Source organism: Micromonas pusilla, assembly GCF_000151265.4.
Source record: "Micromonas pusilla CCMP1545 genomic scaffold MICPUCscaffold_14, whole genome shotgun sequence".
Lineage (NCBI taxonomy): Eukaryota > Viridiplantae > Chlorophyta > Mamiellophyceae > Mamiellales > Mamiellaceae > Micromonas > Micromonas pusilla.
In genome coordinates this window covers 773,093-797,461 of record NW_003315895.1, presented here as the reverse complement: position 1 = coordinate 797,461, position 24,369 = coordinate 773,093, and the positions used below count along the sequence as shown (strand labels likewise).

General features: G+C 68.3%; 14 protein-coding genes across 14 annotated transcripts; 8 read left to right on the top strand and 6 right to left on the bottom strand.

Annotated features, from left to right (window-relative positions):
• Positions 1–70: 70 nt before the first annotated feature.
• On the top strand, positions 71–1,184 carry MICPUCDRAFT_53276 (uncharacterized protein; the record flags this gene model as incomplete). The annotated part of the gene is made up of 3 exons (XM_003063482.1): positions 71–213; positions 447–950; positions 1,016–1,184. 3 exons carry the CDS (start codon positions 71–73, stop codon positions 1,182–1,184), a joined length of 816 nt encoding a protein of 271 aa, XP_003063528.1.
• Positions 1,185–1,342: 158 nt separating this feature from the next.
• On the bottom strand, positions 1,343–2,177 carry MAF (maf family protein; the record flags this gene model as incomplete). Its single annotated transcript, XM_003063287.1, has 2 exons — positions 1,343–1,551; positions 1,658–2,177. The coding sequence occupies 2 exons, from the start codon at positions 2,175–2,177 to the stop codon at positions 1,343–1,345; spliced, it is 729 nt and encodes a 242-aa protein (XP_003063333.1).
• A 277-nt stretch (positions 2,178–2,454) lies between these two features.
• MICPUCDRAFT_63953 (uncharacterized protein) lies at positions 2,455–4,735 on the top strand (the record flags this gene model as incomplete). The annotated part of the gene is made up of 3 exons (XM_003063481.1): positions 2,455–3,647; positions 3,836–4,199; positions 4,400–4,735. The coding sequence occupies 3 exons, from the start codon at positions 2,455–2,457 to the stop codon at positions 4,637–4,639; spliced, it is 1,797 nt and encodes a 598-aa protein (XP_003063527.1). The 3' UTR covers positions 4,640–4,735.
• Positions 4,736–4,747: 12 nt separating this feature from the next.
• MICPUCDRAFT_53273 (uncharacterized protein) lies at positions 4,748–6,036 on the bottom strand (the record flags this gene model as incomplete). Its single annotated transcript, XM_003063286.1, has 2 exons — positions 4,748–5,066; positions 5,249–6,036. The coding sequence occupies 2 exons, from the start codon at positions 6,034–6,036 to the stop codon at positions 4,748–4,750; spliced, it is 1,107 nt and encodes a 368-aa protein (XP_003063332.1).
• Positions 6,037–6,175: 139 nt separating this feature from the next.
• MICPUCDRAFT_53272 (uncharacterized protein) lies at positions 6,176–6,580 on the top strand (the record flags this gene model as incomplete). The annotated part of the gene is made up of 1 exon (XM_003063480.1): positions 6,176–6,580. One exon carries the CDS (start codon positions 6,176–6,178, stop codon positions 6,578–6,580), a length of 405 nt encoding a protein of 134 aa, XP_003063526.1.
• A 111-nt stretch (positions 6,581–6,691) lies between these two features.
• On the top strand, positions 6,692–7,537 carry MICPUCDRAFT_53271 (uncharacterized protein; the record flags this gene model as incomplete). Its single annotated transcript, XM_003063479.1, has 2 exons — positions 6,692–7,223; positions 7,335–7,537. 2 exons carry the CDS (start codon positions 6,692–6,694, stop codon positions 7,535–7,537), a joined length of 735 nt encoding a protein of 244 aa, XP_003063525.1.
• Positions 7,538–7,704: 167 nt separating this feature from the next.
• On the top strand, positions 7,705–10,311 carry MICPUCDRAFT_53270 (uncharacterized protein; the record flags this gene model as incomplete). The annotated part of the gene is made up of 1 exon (XM_003063478.1): positions 7,705–10,311. The coding sequence occupies one exon, from the start codon at positions 7,705–7,707 to the stop codon at positions 10,309–10,311; it is 2,607 nt and encodes an 868-aa protein (XP_003063524.1).
• Positions 10,312–10,587: 276 nt separating this feature from the next.
• MICPUCDRAFT_53269 (uncharacterized protein) lies at positions 10,588–11,034 on the bottom strand (the record flags this gene model as incomplete). Its single annotated transcript, XM_003063285.1, has 2 exons — positions 10,588–10,714; positions 10,862–11,034. The coding sequence occupies 2 exons, from the start codon at positions 11,032–11,034 to the stop codon at positions 10,588–10,590; spliced, it is 300 nt and encodes a 99-aa protein (XP_003063331.1).
• A 105-nt stretch (positions 11,035–11,139) lies between these two features.
• Positions 11,140–14,920, top strand: MICPUCDRAFT_42848 (uncharacterized protein; the record flags this gene model as incomplete). The annotated part of the gene is made up of 3 exons (XM_003063477.1): positions 11,140–12,132; positions 12,470–13,138; positions 13,478–14,920. 3 exons carry the CDS (start codon positions 11,140–11,142, stop codon positions 14,918–14,920), a joined length of 3,105 nt encoding a protein of 1,034 aa, XP_003063523.1.
• Positions 14,921–15,036: 116 nt separating this feature from the next.
• MICPUCDRAFT_53267 (uncharacterized protein) lies at positions 15,037–17,598 on the bottom strand (the record flags this gene model as incomplete). Its single annotated transcript, XM_003063284.1, has 4 exons — positions 17,294–17,598; positions 16,956–17,121; positions 15,703–16,855; positions 15,037–15,509 (listed from the first exon to the last, which is right to left on the bottom strand). Exons 1-4 carry the CDS (start codon positions 17,395–17,397, stop codon positions 15,037–15,039), a joined length of 1,896 nt encoding a protein of 631 aa, XP_003063330.1. The 5' UTR covers positions 17,398–17,598.
• Positions 17,599–18,639: 1,041 nt separating this feature from the next.
• MICPUCDRAFT_63949 (uncharacterized protein) lies at positions 18,640–19,955 on the top strand (the record flags this gene model as incomplete). The annotated part of the gene is made up of 1 exon (XM_003063476.1): positions 18,640–19,955. The coding sequence occupies one exon, from the start codon at positions 18,640–18,642 to the stop codon at positions 19,897–19,899; it is 1,260 nt and encodes a 419-aa protein (XP_003063522.1). The 3' UTR covers positions 19,900–19,955.
• Positions 19,956–19,982: 27 nt separating this feature from the next.
• Positions 19,983–20,639, bottom strand: MICPUCDRAFT_63948 (uncharacterized protein; the record flags this gene model as incomplete). The annotated part of the gene is made up of 1 exon (XM_003063283.1): positions 19,983–20,639. One exon carries the CDS (start codon positions 20,637–20,639, stop codon positions 19,983–19,985), a length of 657 nt encoding a protein of 218 aa, XP_003063329.1.
• A 126-nt stretch (positions 20,640–20,765) lies between these two features.
• MICPUCDRAFT_53264 (uncharacterized protein) lies at positions 20,766–21,898 on the bottom strand (the record flags this gene model as incomplete). The annotated part of the gene is made up of 2 exons (XM_003063282.1): positions 20,766–20,978; positions 21,338–21,898. 2 exons carry the CDS (start codon positions 21,896–21,898, stop codon positions 20,766–20,768), a joined length of 774 nt encoding a protein of 257 aa, XP_003063328.1.
• A 241-nt stretch (positions 21,899–22,139) lies between these two features.
• Positions 22,140–24,356, top strand: MICPUCDRAFT_42844 (uncharacterized protein; the record flags this gene model as incomplete). Its single annotated transcript, XM_003063475.1, has 3 exons — positions 22,140–22,821; positions 23,365–23,945; positions 24,198–24,356. 3 exons carry the CDS (start codon positions 22,140–22,142, stop codon positions 24,354–24,356), a joined length of 1,422 nt encoding a protein of 473 aa, XP_003063521.1.
• Between the last annotated feature and the right edge of the window lie 13 nt (positions 24,357–24,369).

Genomic DNA, 24,369 nt, shown 5'->3' with positions numbered 1-24,369 from the left:
TAAACTCCACCCCGACATTCGTCGCTTCGCATGGACCTTCGACCCTCAGTTCGACGAGTCGCTGCCGATCATGGAGGACGCGGACCTGTGCGAGCGCATGCATCAGGCGGGACGGCATATCAACGCGCAGGAGGGGTTGACGAGGAAAGAGGTGGGGAAGACGCCGGCGGGGGCGCGGCGCGTCGAGCGGCGGCTCACGAGCGACGGGAAATGGTGCGTTTTGAGACTGTTTGCCCATACGACGACCCACCCCTATCGCGCGGCGCGATGCGTTCCTTCTTAAGGATTCTGTTCTGTTTCTCTCCCCGTCGTTCGTTCGTTTCTCTACGCGCACCCACCCTGCGCTTTCCCTTTCGACGCGCGTCGGTCGTTTGACCGGCGAGACGTTTCGCCGACGGACGCTTTCACCCCGCCGACCGACGCTTTCACCCCGCCGTTCACCCCAGGCGCGTGCGGACCGCCGCGGAGCTGCGCGCGGCGGAGAAGGAGGAGGCGAAGCGCGCGAAGGAGAGGGAGAGGGAGAGGGAGAGGGCGAGAGAGAGGGGCGCGGCGGGCGCCAAGGCGGTCGGCGACGGCGGCGGCGGCGGCGGTATGGGCAAACAGTCTGGCGGCGGCGGCGGCGGCGGCGCGTCGGAACCGTCGGACGAGACGAAACCGAAACCGCCCGCGCTCCCGAAGCTCCCGGCCGGCCTCCTTCCCGGCTGGGGCGGCGGCGGTAACGGCGGCGAGGACGAACAAAAACAGAAACCGCCCCAGTTGAACCGTTTTCAAAAGACCGAGGTGCGGCCGTACGGCGCGCGGCGCGGGAAGGTTGTCCTCGTCAACCGCGTCGCGACGACGTCGGCGCGGCGGGTGGAGCTCCTCGGGAACTTCAGGCGCGTTCTGTGCGCGCGTGTTTACTGTATTTCACCCACCGCTCGGTTTCAACATGCATTTGATCGCGTGGGTGGGTCCCTGGATCCCTTTCAACTGACCGATGAACATTCATTTTTCGTACCCTCGGAACGACCCTCAGGGCGACGTTCGTGCACGTGGTCATCGGCATGTCGTGGTACCTGGGAGCGACGCCGGACGAGCTCGTGGCGCTGTATAAGCGGCACTACCCGAACGTCAGGTGCGTTCTATACAAAAGTTTTTCACCCATCGCTCGGTTTCAACATTTGATCGCGTCCCCTTTCAACTGACCGGTGAACTGTTTTTGTATGGAATGGCCCTCAGATAGAAGAAAGAAGACCGCGCGAGCGGGGAGGGGGGGTACGTGTCGTGTCGTTCTTATATAGGGCTACCACACACGTCTAATAAAAGCGCTACCGTATTCTACTGTAAGTCGCCAAGGGACTCGTCATCGCTCGTCTTTCCTATTATTATTCCGCGACGCCGCGTCGTCGATCGCTCGCGTCAGTAGCTCTCGCGTCTTCGCTTTGCACAGCCCCATCAGCGAGTCCTTCGTGCCGTCGACGCGCTCTATGCGTTCCACCATGAGCGGGTGCTCGACCATGAGCGCTCCAGCGCACTTCATGACGAACCCGTCGTCGTGCTCGAGCAACGCGTCTGTAAAAGTTAAGTTCATCATTGAGGAGCGTCGGTCAGTTGAAAGGGACCCACGCGATCAAATGTTGAAAGACTGTGGCCGCGGGTGAAAAATACAGAAACGCACCCACGGTCGCCTCCGGGATCGGTCCTCGAAACGCGATCGTCGACGTGTCGCTCGCCGCGAAGACGGCGCCCGTGTCGACGTCCGCGACGACGATCGCGCCCACGGTGCTCGGCGGAGAGCGCCCGTACGACGCGATGAACGCGCGCGCTTGGGCCGCGTCCGCGGGCTTCTCGCGGACGACGCCGTCGCACACGACGACTTGATCGGAAGCGATGACGAGCGTCGTGCGTCGCGACGACGACGACGACGACGACGCCGACGACGACGCCTCCTCCCTGAGCTTTCGGACCACGGCGGTCGCTTTCGCGCGCGCGAGCGCCATCACGAGCTCGCCCGGGTCGTCGACGCGGATGGCCTTCTCGTCGATGCGCGCGGGCACCGTCCGGTGCGGGATCCCCATCTCGTTTAAGATGGCGCGCCGGCTCCAGCTCTCCGAGCCGAGGACGACGTCCGCGGACGCGTCCGCGAGCGCGCTCGCGAGATCGAGGTCAGCCTGCGACGGCGACGCGGAGGACGCCATCGCGGCCGGGCGGGAGCGGCGGCGCGAAGAAGAAGAAGAAGAAGAAGAAGACGCGCCGGCGGCGCGAAGGGTCGAGGGCGCGACGCGTGCGGCGACGAACGCCGCGCGCATGCCGTCTGCTGAGGATCGGCCGGAACCGGGCGCACAGCACGAACGATAAAACGACGCCCCCAGACTCGAGGAAAAAAACAACAACTGAAGCGCGTCATAGAATTCGGCACGAAGACGGATGCGGGCGACGCGCGCGCCGGCTCCGACGACGACTTCCAACGCCGCGATGATGCGCGAGGCGTGCCGCGCGATGGGAAGACTCGCGTCGTCGTCGTCGTCGTCGCGCGCGCGGCCGCCGCCGTCGGTCGTCGCGCCGGGAAGACGGCGCGCGACGACGACGACGACGACGACGACGAACGCCGCCGCGGCCGCCGCCGCCGCCGACGAAGGATCCGCGACGTCCACGTCGTTCGCGTCTCTCGCGTCCTCCTCCTCCTTACACGCGGACGTCGCGCGCGCGCTCTCCGCGCTCGGGTTCGACGACGCGACGACGACGCAGGCGGCGGCGATCCCTTCCATCGCGGCGAACGACGACGTCGTTCTCGCCGCGGAGACGGGCTCGGGGAAAACCTTCGCGTACCTCGCGCCGATCATATCGAATCTCACCGCGCGAAACGCCGTCGGCGTCGGCCGCGTCGGCGCGCTGATCCTGTGCCCGAACGCGACGCTCTGCGCGCAAGTCGCCGCCGCCGCGGACTCGCTGAGACGCGCGGACGGCGCGACGCCGCTGGTGCGGACGGTCGCGTTGACGCCGAACGCGATGCTCGACGATCGAAATTTACCCGACGTCGTCGTCGCGACGCCGGCGCGCGCGGCGGCCGACGTGCTGCGGTTCAACGACGGCGGGTGGCGCCGAGGGAACTTCCACCCCGCGGTCGTGCACATCAGGCACGTGGTCTTCGACGAGGCGGACGCGCTGCTGAGCGGGGGGTATCTGCGCGCGGTGCGCGGGTGCTTCGACGTGTTGTATCGAGAGGAGAAACTCGCCGCGTTGGGATTGACCGCGCCGCCGGCGAGCGACGACGACGCCGACGTGGCGAGCGCTGATTCGTCGGATCTTGGTGACGTGGCGGCGGATCGTGATTCTGCTGACGTGACGGCGGACCCGGGGTGGACCGGCGACGCGAAGCGAAACGACGCGGCGTACGAGAAGGACTGGAGGGACGACCACGACGACGTCGGCGGCGGCGGCGGCGGCCGAGACCGCGACCGGCGGCCGCGAGGGTACCACCGCGGCCCCGCGCTCGGCGGCAAGGGCCTCGTCGGCTCCGGCGCGGGACGTGACTTCCGTAGGCAGTACGTCTTCGCCGCGGCGACGGTGATGAGCAACGGGAAGAAGACCCCCGGGGCGATCATCCGGCACGGGTTCCCTGACGCGCGGTGGGTGCAGGGGAAGCGGCTCCACATGGCCGTGGAGAGGTGCGTTCTTCTCACACTGGTCCCCGTACGACCGCGTCGGCGTGGTGAACGCCGATCCTTGAGGACTTTTCCCGGCGTTCATATCCGCCCGCCCCTCGGTTTCAACGCCCGCCTTCGACGCCTTTCAACTCCGACTTACGCCTTTGAACTCCACCCCGACGTTCGCCTTGAAATGGAACGACCCTCAGAGTCACGCAGGAGTGGATCTCGGTGGACGATCGCACGCGCGCGGACGCGCTCGGGACGGCGCTCGGCATCCCCTTGGCGAAAAGTTCGGACGCACCTTCTGCTGACGTGGACAAAACTGACGCCGACGTGTCGCGACGCGATAGGACGATGGTGTTCGTGAACAGCTCGGACGCGTGCGAAGCCGTCGCCGCCGAGGTGTCGCGTCAGGGCCTTCACCGCGTCGCGTCCTTCCACGCGGACGTCGACGCGTCGTCGCGCGCGGCGCGCCTCGCGGCGTTCGCGCGCGGCGAGCTCGACGTTCTCGTGTGCACGGACAGCGCCGCGCGCGGGGTGGACGTCCCCGGGGTGACGCACGTCGTCCAGGCGCGTCCCATCTCGCACTGGTCCCCATACGACCGCGTCGGCGTGGTGAACGCCGATCCTTAAGGACTTTCTCTCCCGTCGATTATCTCCGCCCGCCCCTCGCGTTCAATCCCGACACGCCTCGACGCCTTTCAACTCCGCTTCTGACGCCTTTCAACTCCACCCCGACGTCGCTTTGAATGAACCCTCGACCCTATCAGGCGGAATTCGCGGGCAACGCGGTGGACTATTTGCACAGGATCGGACGCACCGCGCGCGCGGGGGCTCCCGGGCGCGTCACGAACTTGTACGGCGAGGTCAACGCGGACTTGGTCGCCGCGGTGAGGGACGCGGCGCGGAGGGGCGAGGGCGTCGAGAGCGCGTTCAGTCGGAAGCGGAGCTTCCGGAAGAAGTATAAAAAGTACGGACCGAGCAGGACGGCGCCGCAAAATCGGAAATAATGATGACGTTTGGAGTATCCTACGTATATCGCTATAGACGCGATGTCCAGACCAGAAAGGAATAACGCTGCTAATACTACGTAATACATCTCTACTACAGTACCTCACCTACTGCGACGGCGCCGCGACGACGCGGTCGAGCGCGTCGCTCGCGTCGCGCTCCGTCAGCGTCTTGAACCGCCTCAAATCCTCCTCCACGCGCGCGCGATGCAACGCCATCGCGGTGGCGCCGTCCGGGGTCCGTCTCCGTTCCATCTCCGCGCCCGCGGCTCTGAGGACGTTCAGACACCCGGGATGGCCGTACGTCGCCGCGAGCATCGCCGCGGTCACGCCGCCGTACGTCGTCGTCGTAACGCTCGTAACGCGGCCGTTTTTTTCGCGGTAGTCGTCGCACGTCGCGTCCACCGCCGCGCCGGCGGCGACGAGCCTTACGAGCGAACGTCGGGGTGGAGTTCAAAGGCGTCAGAAGCGGAGTTGAAAGGCGTCGAGGTGTGTCGGGATTGAAAGCGAGAGGCGGGCGGAGAGAAACGACGGGAGAGAAAGTCCTTAAGGAACGGCGTTCACCACGCGATCGCGGTCGTATGGGGACCAGTGTGAATACGAACGCACCTCGCGACGCACGCGGTCCGCCCGCGCGCCGCCGCCGCCATCAACACCGTGACGGTTGACGTTCCATCTTCCTCGCGCGCGTTCACGTCGCCGCCGCACTTCTCGATCAACAGCTCGAGGACGAGGTCGTGCCCTTCGCGCGCGGCGCGGTGCATCAGCTCCGAATTCACGACGCTCGGCGCGAAGGCGTCCGGCGGAGTTCGGAGGTCGACGCGCTCGAACAGCATCTCGAGCGTCTTCCCTTCCCCCGCGTCGCACGCCTCCTTCGCCGCCGCGCCGAGCTGCGCGTCGCGGATCTTCCGCGTGCTCGCGTCGAGCGCGTCCGCGGCGTACGCGTCCGTCTCGAGGACGCGCGCGAGCGCGCCGACGTCGCCCGATCGCGCGGCGGCGACGAGCGAGGCGTACGCCTTGAAGAGCTCGTCGACGTACTCGCGCTGGGTTCTCGCGCTCGCGTCCGAGTGCGCGACGCCGAGGTTCCACGACCCGGGGGTGCCGCCGCCGCGCCCGGACGCGGACGCGGACGCGGACGCGTCGGGGGAGGAGGAGGAGGAGGAGGAGGACGCGAGGACGCGATGAGGGCGTCCCTCGGATCGATCGCGATCGATCGTCCGCCTCGTCGCGAGGAGACTGCTTCCCATACGACCCCGTTCGCGATGTGAACGCCGTTCCTTAAGGACTTTCCCCTCTTCTCTCGCGACGCCGAGCGCGACGCGAGCGCGACGCGACGACGGCGACGACGGCGACGCTCGGAGCGACGTCGCCGGCCCCGCGAGCGACGCGGCCGCCATGCCGTCGCAGAGCGAGACGCGAGCGAGGGCGCCCGTCGAAGTGACGACGGACGCCGTGGACGAGCGGGCAGAGCGAGGAATAATAAGTCGTCATTGCGCCGTCGTCGTCACGTCACACCCGCGCGCGCCGACCGAACCGATGGCGCTCGCGTGGCGCCGGCCGCCCCCCAAGCCCCCGCCGTCGGCGCCGGGCCCGCGCGTCCCCCTCCCCTCGATCGTCGTCGTCGCGCTGCTCCTCCTCCTCCTCGAGCTCCTCCGCCGCCGCCGCCGCCGCGACCCGCCCGCGATCCGCCGCGCGCCCGCGAGCGTGCGCTCGGTCGCGATCTACGGCCTCAGCGCCAACCCGCCGACGTCCAAGGGCGGGCACGCGACGCTCGTGCGGAAGCTCGCGGAGGACTTCGACGAGGTGTGGGTCCTCCCCGTGTATTCGCACGCGTTCGCGGAGAAGGACGGCGAGCTCGCGGCGTACGAGCATCGACACAGAGTGCGTTCTATACACTGGTCCCCATACGACCGCGTTCGCGTGGTGAACGCCGATCCTTAAGGACTTTGCCGGCGTGTCTCTCCGCCCACCCCTCGCTTTCAATCCCCGTCCTCGACGCCTTTCAACTCCATCTGACGCCTTTCAACTCCACCCCGCCATTCGCTTGTATAGATGTGCGTGCTCGCGTTCGTGCACTCGGACGGCGACGGACGCTACATCGAAGATCCCGCGATGCGGCCGACGAATATCCACGTCCTGCACGCGGAGCGCGAGGTGGCGGAGCGCGCGAGAAGGCGCGGGATCGCGCGGCACGGCAGCGCGCTCGTGCTGAGAGAGATCGCGCGGAGGAACCGCGGGCGAGACGTGAAGTTCACGTGGGTGATGGGCGAAGACGCGTACGCGGATCTGCGAGGCGGGAAATGGATCGACGGCGACGCGTTCGAGAGGGAGTGCGCGCAGCTCGTGGTCCCTCGCGGCGGCGAAACCCTAAACCCGAAAGACGACAGTACCCGAACCACCTTAGGCCCCAACGCGAAGGTCGCGGAGGGGTACGAAGCGATCATGGACCCGGAGGTGTCGAGCACGCTGAGCCGCGCGGCCATCGCGCGGCGACGCGATTGGAACGCGCCCGTCATGACCGGTGAGACTGCTTCCCATACACTCCCGTTCGCGTGGTGCACGCCGTTCCTTAAGGCGTTTTATCGTCGCGCGCTGTGAGCCTCACGTTTTGACACGTGGGAACGATATCCACCAATCACGACGCGCCGCGCGCGACTGACGCTCGTCTTCCCTCGACCGTTCGTTTCCTTCGCAGACGCGAAAGAGCTGGCGGCGTATCGCAAAGGCATCCGGAGCCTGTGCGGGGACACGCTCGCGTACGTGGACTCTCGGAGGTTGTACTCGCTCGGGTGGCCGCACGGGGTGACGCAGGATGGCTTGTTGAAGGAGGAGGACCTGGAGAACGACGTCGAGGGAGAGACGTGCGGGGTGTGGGAGCGGAAGAAGAAGCCTGAATAGTTTGTTTGACCCGCGTTGTTGACCGGTTCGTTGCGGTCAACTTTTGAAAGCGACGTAGGTTGAAATCGAGAAGTTCATTGCATAGCGCTAGCGACGCGTCATCATTTGCAACATTTTGAAGTCGCTCGCGCTCAGCTGTCGACGCGCGCGGCATCCACCGCGGCGTCATGGCGACGGTCGTCGCGCCGTGCGCGCGCTGGCCGTCGTTCCTCGACCGCGGCGGCGCGGGCGGGAGGGAACGCGACGAAGACGGCGGCGGCGACGGCGACGGCGCGACGCGCCGCGCGACGCTCGAGCGGCTTCGCGCGGCGAGGGCGATCTTGCGTCGCGCGCGAGACGCGCGCGCGGACGAGCTCCGCGCGCTCCGCGAGGAAGAGGCGGGAGACGACGCCGCCGCCGCCGTCGCGGCGGCGGCGGCGGCGGCGACGACGAGCGCGCGGCGTCGAAGCGGCCGACGCGCGTCGTCGCGCGCGACGACGTCCTCGGGGGCGCGGATCGAGCGACGAGATCTTCGCGTCGACGTCGCCCCGGCGTCCTCGGAGCGCGAGACGCCGCCGCCGCCGCCGCCGCCGAGCGAGGGGAGACGCGACGACGACGACGACGACGACGACGACGACGCCGATGCCGACGCCGACGCGCTCGCGACGGACGCCGACGCGCTCGCGACGGACGCCGCCGCCGCGGCCGCGCCGGAGACGCTCGCGAGCGACGCCGACGCCGACGCCGACGTCGCGGGGCCCCCTCTCGTCGCCGCGTCGGCGTCCGTCGAGCCGCCCGAGTCGTACGCGCCGCTCGCGTCGTCGCAGATGCCCGGCGCGTACTCGCTGAGCGACGCCGCGGAGCTTGCGGCCGCGGTCGCGATCGCGGCGGAGGAGGACGATGTCTCCGGCGGCGGCGGCGGCGGCTCCGCGGAGGAGGCGACGACGACGACGACGACGACGACGACGACGCGCGTGAAGGAGACGCCCGCGCGCGCGCGGTTCCCGTCGCCGCCGCGGTTCGAATCCGGATCCGGCGACGCGCCGCCGCCGCCGCCGCCGTCCGGCGCCGCGTGGGGTCTCGACGCGAGCGGCACCGTGGGGTGGGGGAACATCGAGAGCGAGCCGCCGACCGGAGGCGACTGGAGGCGGCGGAGCGGCGAGCGGGGGACGGTGCGCGGGTGGGGCGCGACGCCGGCGAAGCCTCCCGCGACTTCGCCACGTCGGCGCCACGTCGGCGACACGTCAGACGAATACGCGATGCGCGCGGTGCTGCGCGCGCGTCACGACGGCGCGACCGCGCTCGCCGCGGTCGTCACCGCGTCGTCGCGTCCGCGTCGGACGACGGCGGCGGCGGCGGCGGCGGCGGCGTTCGCGACGCGGCGCGGCGACGACGACGACGCGACGGACGTGACGACGTGGCGCGTCTCCGTCGGCGGCGGCGGCGACGACGACGACGCGACGACGACGACGACGACGTTCGTCGGCAGCGCGAGGCTTCCGCGCCACGTCGGCGCGTGTCTGATGACGTGGCGCCGACGTGGCGCCGACGCGGCGACGACGCGCGGGTGGACGATTTCGCCGCTCGCGCCGCTCGCGACGTCGCCGAGCGGCGCGTGGGTCGCCGCGCCGGGCGAGAACGCCGGCGTGATCTTCGTGCGCGTCGCGGGGGGGAGCGATCGCGCGCCCCCGCGCGGCGGCGGCGGTTTGTCGTGCGATTTCCGCGTCACCGCGCTGGCGCTGTCGCCGCCGCTCGCGTCTTCCTCGAACGGCGGCGGGCGCGGGAGGAAGAGGCGCCGCGGCGACGTCGCCGCCGCCGACGACGACGACGACGGTCGCGCCGCGGACGCCCCCGCGCTTCGCGTGCTCGTCGCCGCGGGCGAGGGCGGGCGCGCGCACGCGTGGCTTCTCCCCGACGACGGATGGGGCGACGACGGCGGCGGCGGCGGCTCGCGTAACGGGGTGACGCTCGCGACGCCGTCGCTGCGGCGCGAGCGCCCCAAGTGCGTCGCGCCGGACGCGCTGTGCTTCGCGCGCGGCGGCAGGGAGCTCGTCGGCGTGTTCGACGGCACGTTGTGGGCGCGCTGGCGGCTGTTGGACGACGCGGGCGGCGCGACGACGACGACGACGACGACGACGACGACGACGTTGACGCCGCGGCTGCTGAGCGTGGACTACCACCTCACGCACAGGCTGCGCGCGCTGCACGTCGTCGAGACCGTGAGTAACGACGACGATGATGATGAAAGTAACGGCTACGATGCGTGCGTTGCCACCGCGATGACGTTGGCGAGCCGGCGCGACGACGACGACGACGGCGGCGCCGCGTCCTCCGTCCCGCGCGCGTCGTTCGCGTGCGATCTCCGCGACGGCCGCGGGTGGGTCGTCGGCGGCGACGTGGCGAACGACGAGTGGCGGGTATCTGACGTGGATGATGACGTGGAAGAATGTCCACCGTACGTCGCGCTCGCGGGCGCAGGGACGTGCGTCGTCGCCGCGGACGTCAGCGGGAGCGTGCACGCGTGGGACGCGTTCACCGGGAAGCGACTCGGGCGCGGTCGAATCGAAAAAGAATTAAAAATCGTCGGCGGCGGCGAGAGGGGGGAGGAGGAGGGGGAGAGCGCGCGCGGCCGCGGCGGCGTCGGCGCCCTCGCCGCGTGCGCGTTCGGCGACGGCGCGCTCGTCGCGGGCGCGATGAACGGCGCGTGCGCGGTGTTCCGCGTCCGTCGCGGGAGCGGCGCGGCGCCGGCGCCGGCAAATCCGAAGTTCGACGCGTTCGAGCCCTCTCCGAGCTGATGATGCAGACGATAGACGACGACAGAGGTCGGTTCTGTGTGTGAGAGGGGAGTCCGCCCGGATCGGGCGTGGACGCTTGCGCGCTCGCGGCCGTCGAAGACGCCGCCGTCGCGTCGCGTCGCGCGGCTTCGTTTTCGAAACCTACGTTAGAATTACAACCGCGTCGTCCCGTCCGCGCGCGCGCGCGAGGACGCCTCCGCCGCCGATCTCGCGGCGACCCCCGCGCGCGCGCGTCCGACCCTGACACGTTTTGACGCCATCAAAAGATCCATCACTTCACCACCCCTGCGTCTTCCCCGGCGCGTTCGTGAGGATAGGATCCAGCGAGAACTTGAACGTCGTCTGCATCTTGTCCTTCGCCCAGTACCCGTGCGTCTTCGTCGGCTGGTTCCATCGCTTTTTCCTGTCGCGATCGAGAAGGAGGGCGCGGGGGGGGGGGCGTCAGAGCGAAGAATTTAGGGTTGATCGTTGATGGGCGGTCCCCTCGCGAAGAAAGAAACCCCGCGTCGCGCGCGCGGGTCCGGAGAACGCGTCGGGTCGGGCGACGCACAGTTCATCGCACTTCGCGTCCGTCTCGCGCATGTGCTTGACCCACTTCTCCTCCCGCTCCGCCGGGTCCTCCATCTTCGACGCGATCCAGCGCGTGAGGAAGCCCATGCTTCGCGCGATGCGTCGCCGCGACTGACGAGCGACGAGGGCCGACGGGAGCGTTCGTTTGTTCATCACTTGACGAGTTCGCGAAAGTCGGCAGCGCGACACGGGAGGAAATAAATTGTGTTGTAGATTCGCGCGCGCGCGACGGGCCGGAGAGGCGTCCGCGGCGGCGTCATGTCCGACCCCGAGCTCGACGCCGCGGCGGCGACGCTTCGCGGGAGCACCGCGGAGGCGCGCGAGCCGCACGCGCGGCTCGCGGCGATCGAGACGCTGTCCCGCGTCGCCGCGGACGCGACCGACGACGACCCTCGATCGACGACGACGATCCGACGCGACGACTTGGCGGAATTACTGACGCGCGTCGCCGTCGACGCGCGTTCGACGGAGACGCCCGAGTGCCGCGCCGCCGCGCTGCTCGCGCGCGCCGCGCTTCGCGGGAAGCGCGGCGACCTCGACGTCACCGCGGACGTCGACGCGGACGCGAGCGACGTCTTCCCGCGCCTCGCCGCGTTCGCGCGGGCGTCGTCGTCGAACGCAACCGCGACCGCCGCGATCGCCGACGACGAATCCGACGACGGCGACGCGCTCGCGACCGAGCTCGACGTCCTCGGATTCGTCGGCGCGCGCGCGCCCGCGACGCTCGCGGCCGCGAGCGTCGAGCTCGTGTCGCGCGCCGCCTCGGACGCGTCGACGACGACGGTGTGGGCCGCCGCGGTGGCGTGCGCGTGTCGCATCCTCGGAGCATCAGGCGCGGGAACGACGCCGTCGCCGGCGGCGTCGCTGATCCCGCGGCTCGTCGCGATGCTCTCGGACGCGTCGCCGCACGCGCGCGGCGGCGCCGCGCGCGTGCTCGGCAAAGCCTCCGAGCTGGTCCCGTGGGGGAAAAAGAGGAAGACGAGCGGGGCGGGCGGCGGCGGCGGTACAGCCGGCGGCGGAGGTACAGCTTGCGGCGACCGCGACGACCGCGACGACGCGCCGGCTGTACCGCCGCCGGCGTTGCTCGCGCTCCTGTGCGACGGCACGCCGTGGATCCGGCACGCGGCGGCGACCGCGCTCGGCGGCGTCGCGACGGGAGCCGGTGCCGCGGCGGCGCCGAGCGCGGCGGTGGTGAAGAGAGAAGACGTAGCGGACGCGAAGAGCGAACTCGCGGAGAAGAACTTGAGGTGCGTTCTATACACTGGTCCCCATACGACCGCGTTCGCGTGGTGAACGCCGATCCTTAAGGACTTTTCCCGGCGTCTCTCTCCGCCCACCCCTCGCTTTCAATCCCCGACCGCGACGCCTTTCAACTCCACCTGACGCCTTTGAACTCCACCCCGACGTTCGCTTGTATAGAACGCCCCTGAGCGAGGACACGGAGACGGAGACGGAGACGGAGACGGAAACGAAGAAGGCGTCGAACGAAGCCGCCGCCGCCGCCGCCGCCGCGGCGGCGACGATGACCGCGACGAAACCCGAAACCCCCGACGCGGCGAAGCTGAAGGACGACGACCTCGTCCTTCAGGCTGCCGCGCTGCTCTCGGACGGATGCGCGCAAGTCAGATTGGCGGCGACGCACGCGCTCGCGTCTCACGGCGCCGCCGCGAAGAGAGCGACGGACGCGCTGCTTCCGAACCTCGCGTCTCGCGACGCGTTCTTGCGCGAGAAGACGCTGAGGGCGCTGGCGTCGATATGGGGGGACGTCGACTTCGCCGTCGCGGCGGCCGCGAGCGCGAACGCGAACGCGAACGCGAACGCGACGGAGACGACGACGAACGCGGCGGCGGAGGCGTCGCCGGCGGCGACGACGAAGTCGGAACCCGCGGAGCGCGTCGTCGTCGACGACGCCTCGGCCTCGGCCGCCGCCGCGCCCGCCGCGGCGGCCGTCGAGTGCGCCGCCGCCGCGGACGTCGCCGCCGCCAACCGAGCGAAGGAAGCCGCCGACCGAGCGAAAGAAGCCTTGGACGCGCCGGGCAAAGCCCTCGTCGCGCTCGCGGCGCGTCGCGCGTTCGACGACGCCGACGGCGGCGTGCGCGAAGCCGGCGCGGAGCTCATGGGCCTCCTGAAGGCGCACGCGACCCCGCACGTGGACGCGCTGAATCGTCTGATGAGCGGCGACGGCGACGAGGGCGTGCGAGACGCCGCGACGGACGCGCTCGTGCGTCTCGGGTACTACAACCCGTGGACGAAGCAAGTCAAGTCGCGCGGGTAAGAGTCGCGTCACACTGTTCCCCATACGACCGCGTTCGCGTGGTGAACGCCGATCCTTAAGGACTTTTGCCGTCTTCTCTCTCCGCCCACCCCTTCCTTTCAATCCCCGCCCGCGACGCCTTTCAACTCCGCTTCTGACGCCTTTCAACTCCCACCCCGCAGGTTTTATCGCACGCAGAAACCCCGCGCGAGGGGCCCGCGGTTGGGTCCGGACGGGAAGCCTATCGCGCGGAAACCGACGAGCTCGCTGTCGCGGCGGACCGCGGTGGAGGTGGGCGCGACGATTCGCGTGTGGTGGCCGGACGACAAGTGCTTCTACGAGGCGCGCGTGAAAGCCGTGGACCGAGCGACGGATACGCACACGCTCCTGTACATCGAAGACGGCGTCGAGGAGACGATCGACCTGAAGAACGAGCGCGTGGAGCTGCGATACAAGCCACACAAGCGCGGCGCGAAGGAGAGCTGGATGCCGATCCGCGACCCGTCGAAGAAGGCGAAGGCGCCGAAGGCGCCGAAGCGACCGAGAGAGCCGAAAAAACCGAAAGAGCCCAAGCCGAAAAAACCGAAAAAGATTAAACCGCCCAAGCCTCCGAAGCTGCGCGCGCCGCCGCCGGCGAAAGTTCGCGTCGTCGCGGTGGCGAAGGACCAGATCGTGCGCGCGGGCGCGCACGTCAGGGTTTGGTGGCCGCTGGACGAGGCGTGGTACGGCGGCGAGGTGTTATCGTACGACGAAGAGACCAAGACGCACGCCGTGAAGTATTACGACGGCGTCGAAGAGCGTCTGAACTTTAACAAAGAGAAGGTGACGACGGTGGAGCGCGGGGACGGGGACGGGGATGGTAACGGATCGGGCGCGGGCGTTACTTCTTCCCTTTCCTCCCTCTCGTTCCCGTCGATCCACGGCATGCCCCCCGTGCGAATTCCCGTCGTCGGCGGCGAGACGCGCGCGTGGTTCCTCCCGTCTCCGCGCCGCGGGGAAGAGAAAATTTCGTTTCTCGAGAAGGACGCGAGCACGGGCGAGGAGACGACGGTCGTGATGTCCGCGGTCGATTTCAACAACACCAAGTGTCCGGACACGGAAGGTCCGAAGCGATGGCGCCGAACGATTCGGTTCGACGCGTCGCGAGCGTCCGAGCGTCTGAGACACCGGGGCGGGCACAAGGAGATTTCCATCGGGCGGTGGTTGCTGCAGCAAGGGGGCGCGTGGGGGGAAGCGATCGTCGGGCGGCCGATTCGGCTCAGGCCGTGGGGGTGGACGTACACCGAGGACGCGCTGGTCGAGGGCGAGCGCGTCGCGGACGAGGCGTACGAGCGCGAGAAGCGCGAGAGGGAGGAAGCGGCGGCGGCGGCGGCGGCGGCGGCGGCGGCGACAGACGCGGCTCCGGCGGAGGCGACCGACGCGGCAGCGGCGGCGGCGGCCGAAGAGAGCGCGCCGACGGCGGAGGGCGGCGGCGGCGTCGACGAGGACGTCGCGATGACGGACGCGGCGCGCGTGGAGGAAAATGAGAATGAGAAGGAGGAGACGGAGAGGAAAACGGACGCGGACGCGCCGGCGACGGGGGCGGAGGACGCCGACGAAGCCGCCGCCGACGCCGCCGACGACGCCGACGACGACGACGCGAAAGAGAGCGCGAAGGAGGAGTGGTGGGACGCGTCCATCGTGAAGTACAACGCGACGACGGGCGATCACCAGGTGATGTACGAGGACGGCGTTCGCGAGTGGCTCTCGCTCGTGTGTCAGGAGTCGGATAGCCTCAAAGCGTGACGAAGAAAGAGCGCGCGAGCGACGAACGAATACTCGCGCTCGTAACAAAAATCATCAATCACGTCTCATCCGTCGTCTGATGCGTTTTCGTCGTCGTCGTCGATTCGACGGTTTCGTCACGCCGCGACCGCGGTCTTCGGCCAGTTCGCGTTGACCCACTTCTTAAACTCCTTCGTCGCCTCGACGTACCCCCCCGCGCTCTCCGAGTCCGCGATGACCTCGTCGCCGTGCACGAACACCGCGCGCATGCCGAGGTCTATGGCGCCAGTGTTCGGCAGCGCGGCGACGGCGGCGTCGTACTCCTTCTTTTCATCCGCCAACAGACTCGGCACGTCCTTCGCCATGGACGCGACCCACGCGTCGTGCGACAGCGGCTTTCCGGTGAGGTTCTCGACCATCTTGAGGAAGCCCGGCTCGCCGCTGCCGTGCGTCCAGTACGACTCCAGGAGCTCCGGGCCGATCTTCGGGTTGTCCACAATGACGCCGTCGTACTTTTTCAGAAAGTGCGCGCGCGTCTGATGCACCGCCATCTCTGCGAAGACGTAGCCGTGGTAATAACACGAGCTCTCGTCGCTCGTGATGTGCGGCACTGAGGGTCGAGGGTCCATACGAGCGAACGTCGGGGTGGAGTTGAAAGGCGTCAGTTGGCGGAGTTGAAAGGCGTCGATGGCGGGGATCGAAAGCGAGGGACCCTGGGCGGAGAGAGACGACGGCGAAAGTCCTTAAGGAACGGCGTTCACCACGCGAACGCGGTCGTATGGGAACCGGTGTATAGAACGCACCTGAGAGCAGCGGCCGCGCGGCGAGGCCGCCCTGGATCTTGTGCTCGATCTCGTCCGCCACTCTCGCGATGTTCTCCGCCGTGAGGTCTTCCTCCGGCATCTCGTACAGCGCCTTTTCGAAATACGGCACCGCGATCATCCCTCGCAGCGCGAAGACTTCGTACGGGTGCTTCTCCTTGATGGAGCGCTCGAGCAGAGCCCACGGCACGGGCGCGCCGGACCGGTCGCGCGCGTAACGCCCGAGCCACGCGGCGTCGCCGCACAGCGAATCGAGAAACATGCTCTGCGTCTCCGCGAGAGACACGGAGAACGGCGCGCGCTCTTGCGCGAAGAGCGGTGAGCCTTGCTCGATGTTCGCGAAGTGCGCGGCGTGCCCGCCCTCGTGCATCAGCGTCGTCAGCGCGGTGTTCCCGCTGCCGACCTCGTCCGGGGTCGCGAGGCTCGTGAAGTTAGCCTCGCTGGAGTGCCACGTCCCGTCCGCGCCTCGATGCGGCGCGACGGGCCAGTGGCAAAACCCGTTCGGATACTTCCCCGCGCGGTCGCACAAGTCGAGGCGCATCTTCGTGCCTCTGTACGCGATCCCCATCGCGGCGAACGACCGACCCCACACCTCCGGCGCGTTCTCGAAAGGGAAATACGGGTCGAGATCGCGCGACAGCTCGCCGCTGAGCGCGTAGGAGAGGTTCCACGGCTTGAGCGCGTCCGCGCCCTTCTCCTTCTCGAGCTTCTCGAGCGCCGTCTTCAGCAACGGCGCCGTGGCGGCTTCGAGCCCGTCGAGCATCTCGAAGCATCGCTTCTTGTTAAACCCCTCCGCCTGCGTCACTTTCATGTCGTAAAAGTCTTCGTACCCCAGCGTCCGCGCGAATCGGTTGCGCTCGGCGATGATCTCGGGGAAGCCGTTCGCGAGGAGAAACGGTCCGGTGGTGCGCGTCGCCTCCCAGCACGACTTTCGCACTGATTCCTCCGCCGCGGATCGAATCTTCGTGCGGAGCACCGTGAACGTCGCCTCCGTCGTCTCGCCGTTCGCCTCGACGTACGTCGGCTTGAGCTTGTTCCGCGCGCCGTTCATCTTGTTCTCTAGACCGACCGCCTTCTCGCGGACCGCCTTCGCGTCCGCGCTCTCCACGATGTAGCACTTGAGCGTCTTCTCGATCTGTGGGCCAGCAAATTTCATCGGTCAGTTGAATATTGAAAGGGACCCATGCGATCAAATGTTGAAACCGATGGATGGGTGGAGCACGCATCGAACGCACCTGTCTCAGGACGACTCTGGACGACTCCGGGATCTCGCGCTCGTCGCGCGCGAGGAACCCTCGCACGGCGTCGAGCGCGGCTTGGTCGCCTAAGAACGCCTCGAGCGCGTTGAACGAGGACGTGAGCGCGTCCACGGAGTTCCCCTCGAGGTTCATCTTCGTCTCCCTGGGTCGGCGCGGGGCGCGGGGCATCGGGTCGTCAGTCACTTCATCGCGCGTCGATCGCGGACCGATCGAGGACGAGCGCGACTACCTGTAGGACGGACGAGCGAAGGAAGACCCTGCGAGATCGAGGGCGGGGCGCGTCGCGAGGCCTTCTGGCGTCGCGCGCATCGCACCAGAAGTTGTCTTCGTACGCTTTGTGCGCCTTGGCGTAGTCCGCGTTGAACGTCTCGATGAACGACGCGACGTCCGCGGGCGCGGCGGTCGCGGCGGAAGCCATGGCGACGTTCGATCGACGCGCGACGACGACGAGAGGCTGTCGACGACGTCCGACGAAGGACGCGACGTGTCGCGGCGCGGCGAGCCGGGCGGCGGCGGAGGAGGAGGAGGCGGCGGACGCGCGGACGCGGAAGAGCGATCGAGTCGCGTGCACGAGCGCAGGACGCGCGGCGTGGATCATGTAGTGGACGGCCAGCCTTGGGAGCGCGGGCGCGAGTGACGAGGCGACGCGACGACGACGTGGCGCGCAATGTCCCTCGGAGCTGACGAAAACTTCTGGGATGGATTCTGTTGTTGTTACCCGCGCGGGGCCGGCGCACTCCTCCGCGCGCGGCCGCGCCGCGTGGATGCGACGCGCGCTCCCGCGCCTTCTTCTTCGCGAGATGTTCGCGTCGTCGTCGTCGTCGTCGTCGTCGTCGTCGTCACGGCTCGCCGCCGCGCCTCGTCCGTCGTCGCCGTTCTTCTCCACCGCCTCTCATCGGTTCGAGAAGACGCGACGATGGCGACGAAGCCCCGACGGCAGCGCGCCGCCCGGTCGATCGGCGCGCCTCGCCGCCGCCGCCGACGACGACGACGTCGAGGCGGCCGCCGCGCGCGACCCGGACCCCGACCCCGACCCCGCGCCGCCGTGCGCGCCTCGCCCGCGGAAGCAGCAGGAGCAGCGGCCGCGTCGTCGCGGCGCGGACCGCCGCGCGCTGACGCGCGACGCGCCGCTCCCACCGCCCGGACGCTCCTTCGCTGAGATCGCCATCCAGCAGGCGGGCGACCACGTCCACCCGTCGCATCGCATACCGGAGGGGACGACGCGGCCGTGCGTACCGGAGACGTACCGTAAGCGCGCGGTGGCGCTGCTGTTGGGGTACGTCGGGAGGGACTACCGAGGGAACACGGTGAACCCGGCGCTGCCGCGCGGGTCCACGGTGGACGACGTGTTGGGTGCGTATTCCTCGCACTGGTCCCCGTACGACCCCGTTCGCGTCGTGAACTTCATTCCTTAAGGACTTTCTCTCCCGGCGTGTGTTTCTCTCCGCCCAGGGTCACTCGCTTTCAATCCCGACACACCTCGACGCCTTTCAACTCCACCACTGACACCTTTCAACTCAACGCAGAGGACGCCGTCTTCGACGCGGGCGGGATCCTGCTGTCCAACTACCGCAGCCGCGCGCTGTCGCGGTTGAAGTGGTCCAGGAGCTCGAGGACGGACAAGGGCGTGTCCTCGCTCGCGACGGTCGTGAGCTTGCGCATGGAGACGGACGAGCGAAGCTGGGACGCGGACGTCGAGGCGAGGGAGCCGGGCGGCGTCGTCGAGCGAATCAACGCGAAGCTGCCGGCGACGTCGGGAGTGCGAGTGTTCGCCGCGTATTCCGCGCCGAAATCGTTCCAAGCGCGCCGCGCGTGCGCGCGTCGGACGTACCACTACCTCCTCCCCGCGCGGGTGTTAGGGTTAGGGGTATCAGGAGAGAGAGAGGTGTCTTGGCCGGGCGCGCCGGGAGGGGAGACGCGATCTTCGGAGGACGTGCTCGACGCGTTTCGAGACGCCCTGCGCGCGTTCGAAGGGTCGCATTACTTCCACAACTACACGCGCCGGTCGCGGTACGCCCCCGAGGATAAGAGGCGACGGAGCAGAGGTAGGAGAGGCGACGTCGAGGAGGAGGAGGAGGACGAGATGGAATCCTCGGACTATCGCGGCGACGACGACGACGACGTCGACGACGTCGACGCGTCGGAAACTCCCTCTGTCGGCTCGCGCGCGTCCGGGTACTACTGGCTCCTCGGCAGGGACGATCGAGACCTCGTCGGGAAGCGCCACGCGCGCGTCGTGTCGTCGTTCACCGCGGGCGACGTCGAGGTCGCCGCGGGCGACGGCGACGACGACGACCGCCCCGGAGAGCCTTTCGTTCGCGTCGTCGTCGCCGGCGACTCGTTCGTTCTGTATCAAATCCGCAAGATGATCGCGACCGCGGTGGGCGTCGCGCTCGGGTGGATCCCGCGGGAGTTTATTCCCGTCACGCTGGCGCGGCCCGCGCGCGCGGCGACGCCGATCGCGCCCGCGTCGACGCTGTACCTGAGGGAGGCGGAGTTTTCAGAGTTTCGAAAAAACCGAGAGAAGAAACCGTCCCCCGCGGGCGGCTCGGAGAAAGAGAAAGAGAACGGGAACGGGAAGAAGATGAGCGCGAGCGCGAGCGCGAACGCCGCGGCCGTCGTCAACGCGGACCTCCCGACGACGCGTCTCGCGCGCCTCGAGGCGTCAGACGCCGTCCGCGCGGAGGTGGACGCGTTCGCGAGGGACGTCCTGGAGCCGTCGCTGGCGCCGAGCCTTCGCGACGAGGAATGGGACGTCTTCGCGGAGAACCTAGGGAAGCTACGCATGTGCGCGCACGGCGAAGGGAAGGACGCCGCGGCGGCGATGATGGAAGCGCACGCGGCGTACGAGATCGAGAGGAAGGCTGCGCGCGCGGCGAGAGAAGAAGCGGAAGCGGCGGACGCGACGAGGAGCCGATAGGTTGGTCGGTTGGTTTCGTCGGTTGGTTTCATTTTATTCATTTTATTCCAGTCGTCGTCGTCGGCCTCCGTTCCTCCGCGCTCCTACACCAACCTGTCGTCGAGCGCGGTGACGTCGAACGCGCAGACGTAGATCGCCGCGAGCGTGAAGAACAGGATGATAGCGTCCAACCACGCCGGGACCTCCTGGTTCAGCGCCCACGACACCGCCTTGTACGCGACCAACGGCGAGGCCAGATCCACGGCGAGGTCCTTCGTGCCGTACGGATAGTCTTCCGGATCCGCCATCGCGGCGCCTCCCGGGCCTCCGCGGTCGGCGCCGCCGACCGCGAACCCGCCGCCGCCGCCGCCGCCGCTCGGGACGTCGTCGTACCACCCCGCGGCGTGCGCGGCGTGCGGCGCGATCGCGAGGAGGATCGGCGCCGCGGTCGACGCGATGCGCAGCGTCTCGCCGACGGTTCGACGACGACGTCGCGACGACGACGAAGGCGGAGGCGGGCGTCTTCCACCGGGCGCGGATCGCGCGCGGTCGCCGTCGTCGTCGTCGTCGTCTCGCGACGACGACGACGACGCGACCGCGGCGGCGCGGCGGCGCGACGCGCGCGCCGCGCCTCGAGGGCGCGCCGACGCCGGGCGCGAGCTCGCGGCGCGCGTCGCCATCGCCGGCGTCATCCCCGCGCGGTCGACGAGTGAAATGAAATGCGGACGTGTCGCGTCGGCACCGCACCTAACAGCTGGCATGGCACTCTTCACAAAAATAATATCAATTCATTCAGCGCCTTTCGCCGTTCGCGTCGATCGATGCGAATAATAAGTACAGTAAAAGTACCACAAACGACGACGACGACAAGCAAGACAAGACGCTCATCACAGCCTCCCGCGCGTGCGGACGTCTCCCGCGAGCCTCGCGTCGCGCTCCTGCTCGTACTCCCGCAGCTCCGCGCGTTTCAAAAACTCCTGCTCCTCGAGATACGTCTTTCCCTTCTTGTGCCGCTCCAGGTCCTCCTCCACGTCCGCGTCCGCGGCTTTCACCGCGCTCCAGTCCATCTTGCTCTTGTCCAACACGTTGAGTTTCTTCGTCTGCGGTGGATGATCAGGGAGGGAGGGATGCGATTGGTCAGATGTTTGATGACGTGGCGTAACGCGCGGTCGGCGACGCGCGACTCGCGGATCAACTCGCCTTTTCCATCTGGTGCAGCACCGCGTCGAGGCCGCCTCTGCTCTCCGCGGCTCTCTTCTTCGCCGCGAGCTTCGCCTCTCTGGACCCTCCTCGTACGTCTTCTCGACGGTCATCTCCTGTTGACGTGGACGGGTGACGGGTGACGTGGACGGGCGAGATGATTTGATTCGTCAGAAGATGGTCGACGACGACGACGACGCGCGGCGGCGGCGGCGGAATCGGAATCGGAATCGGACGCGAGCGGAGAGAGAACGCGGACGCGGACTACAGCACGCGCCTTTCCCGCGAAGACGCGCGTCTCGCTGACGGTGACGACGCCGTCCGTCCTGCTCGCGGCGCGGACGCGGACGCCCCCCGCCGCGGCGTCGAGCGCGCTCTTCGCCGCCTCCAGCGCGGCGGCGGAGACCTTCGACTTTCCGGTGCCTTTCCCTCCTCTCCCGTTCGTCGCCTTCGCGTTCGCGTTCGCGTTCGCGTTCGCGGCGTTCGCGTCCACGCCGAGCGCGCGCATCCACCCCGCGCCGTCCGATCCGAGCTTCTTCTTCTTCGCGCCTCCATCGCCGCCCTTCTTCACGCCGCCCGCGTTCGTGCGGTTCAGCTTCGCGAGGACGCTCAGCGCGGCGCGGCCCTTCGACGCCGCCGCGGTTGACGCGGTCGACGCCGACGATCGAGAGGTGGATCCCGCTCCCGGGCCGCCTCCGTCCGCGTCGCCGCGCCGCGCGAGCGCGGCCCACGCGGCGTCGACCGCCGCGCGCTTCGACGCGCTGATGTTGACGATCGCGTCGTACTCTTCGTCCGTGCGGTCGCTCATGCCGGGCGCCATGACGACGAGACGACGACCGCCCCGGCGCGAGGGCGAATGACGACGAGATCGACGCATTACTCTCGATCGTCGCGCGTCGTGCTCTCTCCTGAAAAACAAATGGCGCGCGCATTTAGGGTTGATCGATCACAACGCCCGCGCGCGACGCACGCCGGAGGCATCGGCGCCGTCTCCAACCCGTCTTCCCGAGGTCGCCCTCGGCCGCCGCCCTCGGATCGCCGCACGCCGTCGCGTCGTCGTCATGGCGTCCACGCTCCTCGAGCAGACGCGCGAGGCGCACGAGGCGATCGAGCGCCTGGAACGATTCATCGTGAGCGACTTCAAGACCGAGGCGGTCACGCACAAGGAACGGCTCGCGCAGAACCACAGGGTCAACCGCGCGCTGGACGAGATGGCGTCGCGCGCGAAGCGGCTGCGCGCGACGTACGAGGACGCCGACGGCGCGAGGAAGGAGGAGATCGCCGCGCTCGGCGGCGGCGCGAACGTTTTCGCCGCCTTCTACGATCGCCTGCGCGAGTCGAGGGAGTACCATCGCGCGTACTCGGGGTTCCACGCCGCGGACCCGGAGCAGACGCTCGTGGCGCCGTTCCGAGAGAACGTCGCGATCGCGTTCAGCGGCGAGGAAGCGAACGGGCGGTACCTGGATCTGCACTTCGCGCACCGCGCGTTCGTGAACGGCGCGTTCGGACGGAAGTGCGAATACATCTCGTATCTCGTCGACCTGGGCGCGGACGGCGCGTTCGCCTCGAGCGGCGGCGGAAAAGGCGGCGGCGACGACGCCGACGATACCAAAACGAACAACGCGATGACCCCGGACCGCGCGAAGAAGTTTACGAGGGCGTACGGCGAGTACCTGGACGGGCTGCTCGCGTATTTAGGCGCGTTCTGTCTCACACTGGTCCCCATACGATCGCGTCGGCGTGGTGAACGCCGATCCTTAAGGACTTTGCCGGGCGATTCTCTCCGCCCACCCCTCGTTTTCAATCCCGACACACCTCGACGCCTTTCAACTCCGCTTCTGACGCCTTTGAACTCCACCCCGACATTCGCTTGTATGGACAATTACCCTCAGAGGACTTCCACGCGCGGACGCGGCCGTTGACTTTCGCGGAGACGGCGAAGAAGAAGGCGTCGGACGAGTTCGAGAAACTGTGGAGCGACGGCGACGCGCGAGGGTGGGAGGATAAAGGCGTCGGCGCCAACGCCGGCGACGACGACGGTAACGAGGCCGCCCTCGCGGACCTCGCCGCGTTCGCGACGACGGAAGAGATGGAAGCCGCGTTGGGCGGCGTCGACGGCACGTTCTCCTTACACTGGTCCCCATACGACCGCGTCGGCGTGGTGAACGCCGTTCCTTAAGGACTTTCTCTCCCGGCGCATCTCTCCGCCCAGGGTCCCTCGCTTTCAATCCCGACGCACCTCGACGCCTTTCAACTCCGCTTCTGACGGCTTTCAACTCCACCCAGGCGTGACGGCGGCGTTGAAAGCGGCGGGGCTCAAAGCCGGCGGCACCGCGACCGAACGCGCGGCGCGGCTGTGGAGCACGCGCGGGCGAACGCTCGCGGACCTCGACGCGAAGCTCTTCAACAAAGGGTTGCGGCCCGCGAGCGCGATCGACGGCGCGGAGCGCGCGAAGCGCGAGGCGCGCGCGAAGGATATCGCGCGACGGGAGCACTTCATCGCCGCGCTGCTCGAACACCTCTCTCAAGTGCTAGACGCGACTAAGGGCAACGTCGAGAAGAAGGCGACGCTGTCCGCCGCGGAGCTCGAGGCGGAGGCGGAGGAGGACGACGACTTCGTGGAGGAGGAGGCGAGCGACGAGGACGAGGAGGTGTACAACCCGCTGAAGCTGCCGCTCGGATGGGACGGGAAGCCGATTCCGTATTGGCTCTACAAGCTGCACGGGTTAAACCTCGAGTTCACGTGCGAGATCTGCGGGAACTACAGCTACTGGGGCCGGAGAGCGTTCGAGCAGCACTTCAAGCAGTTCCGGCACGTGCACGGGATGCGGTGCCTGGGGATTCCGAACACGAAAGCGTTCGCGGAGGTGAGCGAGCACGACTCGACTCGATTTCGATTTTCGCTTTTTCGTTCTCTCTCTCTTTTCATATGCGTCGCGCGCTCGCGGCCGGCGACTGGGCATGATGGAATCACGCACTGGGCACTGATCGATTCCTGATGCATACGCTTTAGGGCCTAGAAAACCCGTAACCTGACCCACGGCCGCGCGCGCGCTCGGCGTTCTCGTCTCGTCTCGTCTCGTCTCGTCTTGTTTTCACTCACTCGCACTCACTCGCAGGTCACGTCCATCGCGGACGCGCTCAGCCTTCACAAGGCTCTCGATTCCAGAAAGGACGGGAAGTGGGACCGGAAGACGGACGAGGAGTACGAGGACGCGGACGGGAACGTGTACAACAAGAAGACCTATGAGGACCTTCGGAAGCAAGGCTTGATCTGAAAAAGACACATGC